Source organism: Spinacia oleracea, chromosome 4 (assembly GCF_020520425.1).
Source record: "Spinacia oleracea cultivar Varoflay chromosome 4, BTI_SOV_V1, whole genome shotgun sequence".
Lineage (NCBI taxonomy): Eukaryota > Viridiplantae > Streptophyta > Magnoliopsida > Caryophyllales > Amaranthaceae > Spinacia > Spinacia oleracea.
The window spans coordinates 142,286,290-142,298,948 of NC_079490.1; the positions used below are offsets into that span (position 1 = coordinate 142,286,290).

At 38.8% G+C, this 12,659-nt stretch overlaps 1 protein-coding gene across 1 annotated transcript; it reads right to left on the reverse strand.

Moving 5' to 3' along the window:
* Positions 1-184: 184 nt before the first annotated feature.
* LOC110792363 (uncharacterized mitochondrial protein AtMg00810-like) lies at positions 185-685 on the reverse strand. Its single transcript, XM_021997165.2, has one exon. The coding sequence runs from the start codon at positions 683-685 to the stop codon at positions 185-187; it is 501 nt and encodes a 166-aa protein (XP_021852857.2).
* Between the last annotated feature and the right edge of the window lie 11,974 nt (positions 686-12,659).

The following is a 12,659-nucleotide window of genomic DNA, read 5'->3' on the forward strand; positions in this document are numbered from 1 at the left end:
TTGGTTCTGTGTGGGGAGATAACTCAACTAAAGCAATCCTTCAAGAACCTTGTCCCTAGTAAAGTGGCAATCAACCTCAATATGTTTGGTTTGTTCATGAAAAATTGGGTTCTTAGCAATGTGCAAGGCAGATTGGTTATCACAGTTGAGTTAAACAAGTTAAAGGCCTTGTATCCCCAATTTCTTAAAGCAGTCTGACTATCCAAGTAACCTCACTGGAAGCTTGAGACATAGCCCTATATTCTGCCTCAGAGGAACTCTTAGAAATGGTAGACTGTTTCTTAGATTTCCAGCTGATAGGTGAATTACCAAGAAGAAGAACATAACCAATAACTGATCTTCTGGTGGATGGGCAAGCAGCCCAATCAGAGTCTGAAAAATCTTGTAAAGTAAGCTTATCTGTTGCTTTCAACAAGATACCTTGACCTGATGCATGATTAACATACCTAAGAGTATGAGTAAGAGCAGCAATGTGAGAGAGTTTGGGGCAGTGCATGAATTGACTGAGGGATTGAACAACAAATGCTAGGTCAGGTCTTGTATGAGTGAGAAAATTGAGTTTGTCAACATAGCATCTATATAGATCAGGATTGGAACAAGCTTCACCTTCAGAAGTAAGTTTCAAATTCAAAGGAAATGGTGTGACAGCAGCCTTGGAAATGTGAAGTTCATAATCATGTAACATTTCCTTAGTGTACTTTCTCTGAGTGAGGTTGTACCCTTCAGTTGTGTGACATATTTCAATGCCAAGGAAGTAATTTAGGAGACCAATTAAGATCCTTGATACTGAATGTGAGATGGAGATGAGTCTTTAGGTCATGAATGGTGTTCTTATTAGAGCCTGTGATAATGATGTCATCAAGATAGACATCAACCACAGTAATGTCAGAAGAATCATGTTTAATAAATAAAGAACAGTCATTCTTAGATTGCTTGTATCCCTGAGATTTTAGCTCATCTAGAAGTCGAGCAAACCACTGCCTCGAAGCTTGTTTGAGGCCATATAAGGACTTGGTGAGTTTACAAACATGACCAGGAGGGGCATGAACACCTTCAGGCACCTTCATATAGACTTCTTCATCAAGATTCTCTTGTAGGAAAGCATTGTTAATATCTAACGACTAGAACTACTTCCAATTCTTACTTGCAGGAAGAGAAATTAAGCACCTCACAGTGGACATCTTTACAACAGGAGAGAAAGTTTATTGATAGTCAATGCCATATTTCTGAGTGAATCCCTAGCAACTAATATGGCCTTATATCTTTCAATAGACCCATCTGCATTCTTTTTTATTCTAAAAACCCTTTTGCATCCGATGGCTTTCTTTCCTTTTGGAAGCAACACAAAATCCCATGTATGATTGTTATTCAAAGCCGTTATCTCCTTTTCCACAGCTTTTAACCAGTTAGTGTCTCCAACAGCTTCTTTGTAAGATGTTGGCTCAATGTGATCCATGTGAGCAGCAATGAGAATCTTTTGTTTGTCAGGAAGACTATACTAAGAGACCAAATTACACAAATTTTTAACGGGTTTGGAGCAAACAAGGTCATTTAAGTGAGAGGGAGGTTTAGATAGCCTTGTGGATCTTCTGTGAGGTTGTTCAGAAGGTTGGAATTTCTCAGAAGACTGAACTGGAGGAGAGACAGATAATGGGGATGTAGAAGATATAGGAGAAGAGACGGGAGAGGGAGGTTCTATTTTTTCAGAAATAGGTTCTGGAGAAGCAGGAGGAGGAAAAGAAAAGATAGAATTGAGGTTTGAAAATGGTGTGGTGATAGGAAGAAAAAACTGAGTAGAATAAGTGGATTTTGGAGTGCAAGAGTAATGAAATGGGAAATGTTTTTCATGGAAAGTGACATCTCTGGATATGATCAGTTTGCTAGTAGCTAGATTGAGTACTTTATAAGCCTTTTGATTAGGAGGATATCAAAGAAATACACAGGGACCTGCTCTTGGATTAAATTTAGATCTGTGGACTTTTGAGGTGGTGATGTAACATAAACCGAAGGAAATATGTCCTTCACTCAAGGTGCATTAGTCTAATACCAAAGGTACAGATTAATTACGAATAATTAATTCAGTGAGATCAAGTGATCGGAACAGCTGGCTGGAGCAATGCTTCCGATCAGTGAGTTCTAATCTATATTAGGCTCACAGCTTACTCTTGAGTGAACCTATAAGGTCACACCATTGGCATGTAACAGATCATCGGATTAAATGAATCAGAAATTCATTTAATAGCTTTTCAGGAATTAGTTCGGAAAAACATAAATATACGATATGATGTTGGATCAGAATCGTATTTCGTATCGTGTATATTCGAAAGCTAGGCAAAACGAATAATCGTATCGTACGGTGGTGATTCGTCAAGTACTATACGATGAACAATAGTCGTAAGGCATTGGTTGCGGATAAGAGCAAGGCAAAGCTGTCGGCCCGTCGAGCCAAGCGCGCAAGGCCCAACGAGCGCAGCAGCTCGCCAGCGCAGAGCAAGGCCCATGGCCTGCGGCTGGGCTCGCGCGGGACAGCAGCAACGTCAGCGCACAAACAGCGAGGCCCAAGGCCCACGACTATGTGTGGCTGCGCGCATGCTCGTGGGTTTTGTGCGAGATGCTGGCCGGCCTAAGGCCTTGTACTTTGGCCGGTTGTGTTATAACCTTAGGGTTATAACACCGCCTCTCCTATTATGTTTTTCCAACTTATCATTCTACGTAATTCAGTTTAACCTAAATCAAAAGAGAATCCCTAATCTCTTTTGAGCCTCCGTTCAAACTGTTCTTCCCTAAAAGCTAAAATATCTTGAGTGACTTCTAAGCCATCGATCTCAAGACGGATCTGAACGTGTCGATGAACCAAGTAGAGGAACGACATCTGGAGTTCTTTTTCTTGTTCGTGGCACGTTGAATCTAGGGAAAACACGTTACAAACGTAAGTCTGCTTGATCTGTACTTTATACATGGTTCCTAGCTTTGGGGATTATTCCGCTGCATTAATATGTTTTTAACTGTATTCCCCTACAGTGGTATCCTGAGCAACATGTATTTTAAACACTTTTTGGAATGTTATTATGTTTGTGATGTTTTCGAATTTTTCATGAAATTTCCAAATATTTCTGGATTATTGGATAGATCGTAGAATATGTTCTGAATTCGTAAAATGTCGGAAATTCGATTTTTCTAACCCTAATCTGATTGAAAATGGTGTTTTAAGATCAACTCATGAAAACAGAATCGCAAAAAAAGGCCCCGAAGTTTGATTTTTTGGGAGATTTTGTTAATTAATGAATTAAATTAACAATTTTGGAAAGTTTTTCAATTAATAACTAGACCTAAACTACTCGGACTTAATTGAAAATTTTCCCTACTGTTCTTGAGTATATCTTAAAATTATGGTAAAATATTCGTCCATAAATGTTAAGTATAAACCCTAATTTGATTTTTCCCTAATTTAATGATTTTTAGATCGTAAATTGATTTTATTAACTATTTAGACCGGGAAATTTATTTATTTGGAAAGGGGAATGTAATTTCATGTTAAATGGTAGTTTTAAAAATTTATGGGTTAAAATTTTGATTAGATTCTTTAATTTTAATCGATCACCTAAACCAAATTTGATAAAAATCTGAAATTTAAATGTTTAGAACGATTTAAAGTTTTGGATTGGATTATCAAACTCATTCAAATTTTTTTATATTGATCGTTCGTTAAATTTGAATAATTTGTTAGCCTAGATTTATTATATTTCATTAATTAGATTGTTTGAAATTTAATAAAATCGATCAAACGTTATTTTTCGTAATTAAAACGAATAGTTTTGTTAAAATTATGAAAAAATATTTTATCGTGCAAATTCGTTTTGAATAATAAAAAAAGTTGATTTTTTTTAATCAAAGTTGGACAGCAAGCTGCTTGCACGAAGCAAGGACTGTTGTCCGTATGCGAGACGAAGGGGGTGCGCGCACACGAAGGCAGCAAGGGGTTGGCCTTGTGTGCGCTGCCTGCTACTCGACAAGCAGAGGGTGCGCGCAGAGATCGGGTGAGCTCTCGGCACGCCACACGCCAAGGTCAGTAGCGGCTGGGCTAAGGCAACAAGCAACGAGCAGCGACGAGGCAGCATGGCAGTGGGCGCGGGCATTGGGCCTGTGAGCTGCTGCGGTGCTCTTGCCTACGCGATGGGCTTGCACCCTCGTGTGGGTTCGAGGCTATTAGGCACTGCGCGTCGTTGGGCTGGGCACTCGTCTAGCCCACGATGTATCCAAATGTGCATATTTGCTTCGTATAATATCAAGGCCCAAAATTTGGGTTTGGAATTAATTTTGCACGAAAAGGGCTAACGGTGGACTTTAATTATTTTATTTTATTTGACTTGGGCCTGGCCGTGAGTTTAAATATTTAAAATTAAATTCTCCAAAATTAAAAAATGTTGGTTTAAGTGGGAGTCATTTAATGAAATAAAATGAAATAATTAATTCTAATTATTTTCGCAGGACACCATTATTTTAATTAAATTAAATTTTGATTACAATAATTCTAAGGATTAAATAATTCGGAATTGATTAATCTTTTAGGACGCGTTTTACGTGAACGTGATTTTTAAATAAATCATGTAAATACTTGCATATTTATTTGGGCCATTCGTTTTAGGACACGAATGGATGAATACATAGAAATTATTTTATGTATTGCAGGTATTCGAGGTGACTAGTATGGCCAATCTAAGATTGTTAAATACGACATGCGTACCGTTTTATCTTTGAATGTGAAGTTTTAAATATGGTTTGTGTACCATTGAAGTTTTGATGTAATTATTAATTATTTCAAGTTCTTCTAGGACATTTAGAACTTTAAGTTAGCTTTTGAATGAAGTTCAAGACGATGCCAAGCTAACAAGGTGAAGGAAGATTGGATGCTTTAAGACCAAGTTTTGGGCCATACTAATTCACCAAAGTTTAATTTATGCACTTATATATATATTATGAATGAATGTATATTATGCATGAATGTTGTTTGTATGTTCGATTAGATTTATTTCACTAAATAATCAAACCGACATAGAAACAACTAGGTACAAAGTAATATTGAGTTTATAATTGCCTTCCAAATCAAGCACTTACAAAAATCTAAGGATCTAAGGTAGTAGGTTTCCGCCAAAGCGAGGTGCTATGTTAGTTTACTTGGATGGTAAGGTATCCCAAAGGAACACGTTGATTGTGGTTGTAACTCAATCAACAATGGCATATGTTGTGGCAAAGGAATAAATTATGGCATTAATTTATTAACCAAGAGTGATTTGGAGATTACTAGAAATAGGTTTAGCTTTCCTAGAATCTTAAAAGACTTAAGAGATGCCAAAGCTGCTTAAGAATTTAGGACTTTTAGGGTCTTGGAATCGTTTCATTCATTATGGACCATGCTTTGTTTTTGCATGAATGAAATGTTTAATAGCTTTAATGATTGCATGATTGCTTTTATTTCAAAGTTATTAAAAGATTATGAATGGTTATTTATTGCAAATTCTTTTCAAATGTAGTAATCTAATGGCCGCAAACAATAACAACTCATTCAACTTGCGTTTAATTCTCGACAAAGCGAAGTTGCATGTCAATAACTTCCTAGATTGGCAACAGAACTTGGAAATAGTTCTAATGCATGAAGAAAAGGAGTATATCCTTGAGGAAGAGTTACCAGAGGCCGCCGGGCCGGAGGTAACTCAAGCTGCCCTTAACCGTTGGATCCAGGCCAACATGGATGTCAAATGTGTGATGCTTGCATCCATGAATCCTGAACTTCAGAAAATGTTCATTAACTCGGATGCTTACCAAATCATCTCGGAGTTGAAGAACATGTTTCAGGATCAGGCCAGAATCGAAAGATTCGAGACTCAGAGGTTGATCCTTGAGACTAAGCTTAAGAAAGGAGAACCAGTGAGCCCGCACGTTCTCAAAATGATTGGATTGTTTAAGAACATGAGAGCTCTAGATTCTGACATCTCAAATGAAATGGCCATTGACATCATTCTCCATTCACTTCATAGTGGATATGATCAGTTCAAGTTGAATTACAACATGAACAGTATGGAGAAAACTTTAACTGAGCTTCACGGTATGCTTAAAACCGCTGAAAAGACGCTCAAACAAGAGAATAAGCATGACATGCTTATGGTGCGTATGTTAGGTTATGATACATATGAAAAAACATAAATCATGCGGAAAAACCATAAAGCCAGGAAACATATTATTTACACATAATCATTTAGCATAGTTTAGATGCATACACTTTGTAGCGTGCCTTCCCTAGCTGCGCCCGAACCGAACAAGAACAAGCCTTTAGGACTCCAAGTGTCGTCCCTCCGTAGATAGTCCACAGCACGTCCGGATCCGCCTTAAGCTTGACCAACTAGAATCGCCCTTAAGGTTGCTTAGGAATTTCGGCTATTATGGTGCAAGTGTTTGGCTGATTTTGCTTAAAAACCTTACCTTTGAATACTTCAATTGTGTCTATAAATTATGACCCTAGGCACCTATTTATAGAGTTATGGAAAAGGTATTATAATCCTACTAGGATGTGGATTTATTAATTAGAATCCTATTTGAACTCTAAATAATAAATTTAATCTATTAGGATTAGGATTTAATCAATACACGAATTCCGATAGGATTAGGATTCGTTACGAACACGAGCGTCGTATGGCCACGAGCATCGCACCACCCGCGCAGGCCTTGCGGCCCACACGAGCAGTCGCTGCTCGCAGCCCAACAGCACGCTCAGCGCGCGCGCGCCAAAGGCCTTGCTAGGCCTGGCCTTGCGCTGGGCCTGGCGAGGCTGTGGCAGCTCCGTGTTTGGGTGCTCGGCTTGCTGGGCGCGGGCCTGGCTTCGTGCTGGGCCTTCGTCTAGCAAGCCTCGTCCGATGCTTTTTCGTACGATGCGCTTCCAATTAAATTCCCGGTTCCGGAATTCATTTCCGATACGAACAATATTTAATATTTCCGATTCCGGAATTAATTTCCGCTTCGAAAAAATATTTAATATTTCCGTTTCCGGAATTATTTTCCGATTCCGATAATATTTCCGATTCTGACAATAATTCCTTTTCCGGCAATATTTCCGATTCCGGTAATATTTTCATTTCCAATAATATTTTTCGATACGTACCATGTTTCCGTTTCCGGCAACATCTACGACTTGGATAATATTTATATTTCCGATACGATCCATATTTCCGTTTCCGGCAATATCATCGTTTCCGGAGTATTCATTTCTTGCTTGTGACGATCTCAGCTCCCACTGAAACCAAGATCCGTCAATTCCGAATATCCATAGATGGAGTATTTAATGCCATTAAATACTTGATCCGTTTACGTACTATTTGTGTGACCCTACGGGTTCAGTCAAGAGTAAGCTGTGGATTAATATCATTAATTCCACTTGAACTGAAGCGGCCTCTAGCTAGGCATTCAGCTCACTTGATCTCACTGAATTTATTAACTTGTCAATTAATACTGAACCGCATTTATTAGACTTAACATTAAATGCATACTTGGACCAAGGGCATTATTTCCTTCAGCGTAAGGGAAAGGGCTTCGAGAAAACCAGAAAAGGAAAGGGAAAGAAGGGTAAGGGAAAGGTTTTGCCCACACCTAAGTCTAATGGCTCCAGTTCTGGTAAGCAGAAAAGGGTGACTCGTTCTCCTTCCGACTTTGAATGCTTCTACTGCAAGAAGAAGGGGCATTGGAAGAGGGATTACTTGAAGAGAGAGGAAGATGAGAAGAACGGGAACATTGCTTTTACTTCAGGTATGTATGTTATACATTGTAATCTTGCAAATTTTACTTCTTGGGTATTAGATACTGGTTGTGGCTCACACTTATGTTCCAATTCGTAGGGACTAAGGAGAAGTAGAAAGCTTGATAATGGCGAGATGGATTTACGCGTTGAAAATGGAGCACGGATTGCTGCATTAGCCGTAGGATCTTATTTTATATCTTTGCCTAGTGGTTTTGTTTTGGAAATAGAAAACTGTTACTATGTTCCTAGTATCACTTGAAACATTATTTCCATTTCAAGTTTGGATTCTAAAGGTTTTAGTTTTCAATTTAAAGACAATAGTTGTTCTTCTTCTTTGAATGGAATGTTTTATGGTTCAGCACAACAAGAAAATAGTCTATATGTGCTAGATACAAGCAAACAAATTCATTACATAAATACCAAAAAGGCTAAAACTGGTGATTCCGATCTCACATATCTGTGGCATTGTCGATTAGGCCATATGAACACAAAGCGCATGGAAAGACTTCAAAGGAAGGGCATTCTAGAATCATTCGACTTAGAGAAGATCGATCAATGCGAATCTTGTTTACTTGGCAAAATGACAAAGCGACCTTTCTCAAAAGTGGGAGAAAGAGCAAGCAAACTACTAGGGATAAATCATACAGACGTATGTGGGCCTATGAGTACGAGAGCTAGAGGTGATTTCAGCTATTTCATAACGTTTACGAACGATTTCAGTAGATATGGCTATATTTAATTAATGAAACACAAGTCTAAATCGTTTGAGAAATTCCGAGAATTTCAAAATGAAGTAGAGAATCAACATGGCAAGAAAATTAAACGTCTAAGATCAGATCGAGGAGGTGAATATCTTAGCCACGAGTTTAATGACCATCTAAAAGAGTGCGGTATTCTTTCTGAATTGACTGCTCCAGGGATACCTCAATGGAATGGAGTGTCGGAACGGAGAAACAGGACCTTACTCGATATGGTGAGGTCAATTATAGGTCAAGCCGAACTTTCTTTACAATTTTGGTGACATGCGTTGTAAACAGCAGTACTCACACTGAATCGTGCTCCGTCAAAAGCTGTTGAAAAGACATCATACGAATTATGGACTGGGAAACTTCCAAAGTTGTCTTTTCTAAAGATGTGGGGTTGCGAAGCATATGTCAAGCGATTAATTTCGGACAAGCTCGAACTAAAATCTGACAAATGTTTCTTCGTTGGGTATCCAAAAGAAACTAAGGGGTATTACTTATACAACAAGTCAGAGAACAAAGTATTTGTTGCTCGTGATGGTGTCTTTTTGGAAAGAAATCACATTTCCAAAATGACAAGTGGGAGAATAATAGACCTCGAAGAGATTCGAGAAAAACAACGAATCAAGAACTCTTTAGAAGCAGTTCAAGGTGAAGAACCTCCAAGGCTTTTAAAAGAGCCAGTGGGAGTAGTTCCTCAAGACGTTGTTGCCCCTTGTAGGTCACATAGAACTAAGGTTCCGCCGGATAGATGGGAAGACGTTCTCTTGACTGAAAACTTAGAAGTTCTCATATTAGATAGTGATGAACCTATGACCTACAATCAAGCTATGACGAGCCCAAGTTCCACCAAATGGTTAGAAGCCATGAAATCTGAGATAGACTCCATGTCTGAAAATCAAGTCAGGGATTTGGTTGATTTGCCGAATGGGTTTACACCTATCGGATGCTAATGGGTCTTCAAATTGAAGAAAGACAAGGATGGAATTGTATACATATACAAGGCTAGATTGGTAGAAAAGGTTTACAGGCAAGTTCACGGCGTTGACTACGATGAAACCTTTTCTCCAGTCGCTATGCTTAAGTCTATTCGGATAATCCTTGTGATTGCCGCGTTTCATGACTATGAAATATGGCAAATGGATGTCAAAACTGCCTTCTTGAATGGTGTTTTGAAGAGACTGTGTTCATGACATAGCCGGAGGGTTTTGTCGATCAAAAGAATCAAGGAAAGGTATGCAAGCTTAATAAATCCATCTATGGATTAAAGCAGGCATCAAGGAGTCGGAATATACGATTTGATGAAGCAGTAAATGAATTTGGCTTCATCAAGAATCAGGACGAATCTTGTGTATACAAGAAAGTCAGTGGGAGTAAAATTTTATTCCTAGTCTTGGAAACGACATTCCTATGCCGGAGTTTATAAAGACTTGGCTTGGAAAGTGTTTCTCATTGAAAGACTTAGGAGAGGCACATTACATATTGGGCATCAAGATCTATAGGGATAGATATAAGAGGATGATTGGACTAAGCCAGAGCACTTACATTGACAAAGTGCTAGCTAGGTTCAGTATGATGGAAGCCAAGAGAGGCCATCTATCCATGTCACATGGCATATATCTAAGAAAGACTCAGTGTCCCAAGACATCAGACGAGCTTAGAAAAATAAGTGGAATTCCATACGCTTCGGCTATTGGATCCATCATGTATGCTATGATTTGTACAAGGTCGGATGTTTCGTTCGCACTTAGTGCAACGAGCAGGTACCAGTCAGACCCAGGTGAGGCGCATTAGACTTCTGCCAAGAATATCCTAAAGTACCTGAAAAGGACAAAGGATAAGTTTCTGGTCTATAGTGGTACAGATGAGTTGATTGTTAAAGGCTATACGGACGCAAGATTTCAAACCGACAGAGATGATTTCAGATCACAGTCTGGTTTTCTTTTCAGCCTCAATGGCAGAGCAGTAAGCCGGAAAAGTGCTAAGGAAAGCACTATTGCGGATTCTACAACTGAAGCCGAGTACATTGTTGCCTCAGAAGCAGCAAAGGAAGCTGTTTGGATTCAGAAGTTCATCGAAGAACTTGGGGTTGTCCCCTCCTTTAAAGGAACAATGGCTTTATATTGCAACAATAGTGGAGCCATTGCCCAAGCAAAGGAGCCTATAGGAGCCACCAGAAGTCCAAGCACGTACTGCGGCGATTTCACATACTTCGAGAAATCGATGAAAGGAAAGAAATCGAGATTTGCAAGGTTGGAACTGATGACAACGTTGCGGATCCATTGACTAAACCGTTGCCACAAGTGAAGCACAACGCACATGTAGCAACCATGGGAATCAAGCATGTTGGAGAATGGATTTGATTTTTTAAGTTTTGTTTAGAACATCTGTTAGATTTGTGTTTAAAAAAATTGGTTTAACCATTTCATATTTATGAAATTCTTTATTTCATATTCATTTAATTTTGGTTTAGTATTAAATGAAAAGTATAAGTGATTCAAAACATTCAAATGGGATGTCAAGATGGATTCTTCGACAAAGAAACAACCATAAGTGAACTTGAATATTAAAGTCACAAAGGATCCCTAATCCAGGTCATTGAAAGGTGGACGACCAATGACTAATGAAGATTAGATTTCAAGTAGATTTGTAGTTCGGTTTCTTGAACTAGATTGACTGGATGTCAAAAATATTTTGCATAGATACTTATTGGATCTTGTATAGGATTGACCATGAGAACACTTGAAGAGATTAAAGTCATGTCATAAGCAGTTCTCATTAATTCGCTTTGATGCTCGCTAAACGTCGCACCGTAAAAGGAGACTATAAAAGGAGTTATTGGGCGTACTATGAATCAAAGTGAGTGTTCATAGATTGCAAGACTAGATTGTCCTCCTATCTTTGATAGGATATGGTGTTGTTGTGTAACAAGGCCTCTCGGAGAGTTAGATACTGTGAAAATGCATGGCCGTGCTCAGAATAGTTAAGGCTTAACCTTCTGTAAAAGTTTAACAGTTGAACTCAGTAATCCGAGAAACACTTTTGGACCTAATAAGGATGGCTTGAATCTTACATTATGTTCAGCAAGTAACACTAAGCGACAAGGGAATGTGAATGCACACTTGTCTGAATGATAAGTGGGAGACTGAAGGAAATATGTCCTTCACCCAAGGTTCATTAGTCTAATACCAAGGTTCAGATTAACTACCAACAATTCCTTCACCCAATGCTTCCGATCAGTGAGTTCTAATCTATATTAGGCTCACAGCTTACTCTTGACTGAACCTATAAGGTCACACCATTGGCATGTAACAGATCATCGGATTAAATGAATCGAAATTCATTTCATAGCTTTGAAGGAAATAATGCCATTGGTCCAAGTATGCATATAATGTTAAGTCTAATAGATGCGGTTCAGTATTAATTAACAAGTTAATAATTCAGTGAGATCAAGTGAGCTGAATGCCTAGCTAGAGGCCGCTTCAGTTCAAGTGGAATTAATGATATTAATCCACAACTTACTCTTGACTGAACCCGTAGGGTCACACAAATAGTACGTAAACGGATCAAGTATTTAATGGCATTAAATACTATATCTATGGATATTCGGAATCGACGGATCTTGGTTTCAGTGGGAGCTAAGATCGTCACAAGCAAGAAATGAATGCTCCGGAAACGATGATATTGCCGGAAGCGGAAATATGGATCGTATCGGAAATATAAATATTATCCGAGTCGTAGATGTTGCCGGAAACGGAAACATGGTACGTATCGGAAAATATTATCGGAAATGGAAATATTGTCGGAATCGAAAATATAGCCGGAAACGGAAATATTGTCAGAATCGGAAATATTATTGGAATCGGAAAATAATTCCGGAAAAGGAAATATTAAATATTTGTTCGAAACGGAAATTAATTCCGGAATCGGAAATATTAAATATTGTTCGTATCAGAAATGAATTCTGGAATCGGGAATTTAATCGGAAGCGCATCGTACGAATTAGCATCGGATGAGGCTTGCTAGACGAAGGCCCAACACGAAGCCAGGCCCGCACCCAGCAAGCCAAACGCCCAACACGAAGCTGCCAGAGCCTCGCCAGGCCCAGCGCAAGGCCAGGCCCAACAAGG

Coding starts and splice junctions, on each gene's coding strand:
- LOC110792363 (XM_021997165.2), bottom strand. CDS start 685: ATGTTACATGATTATGAACTTCACATTTCCAAGGCTGCTGTCACACCA.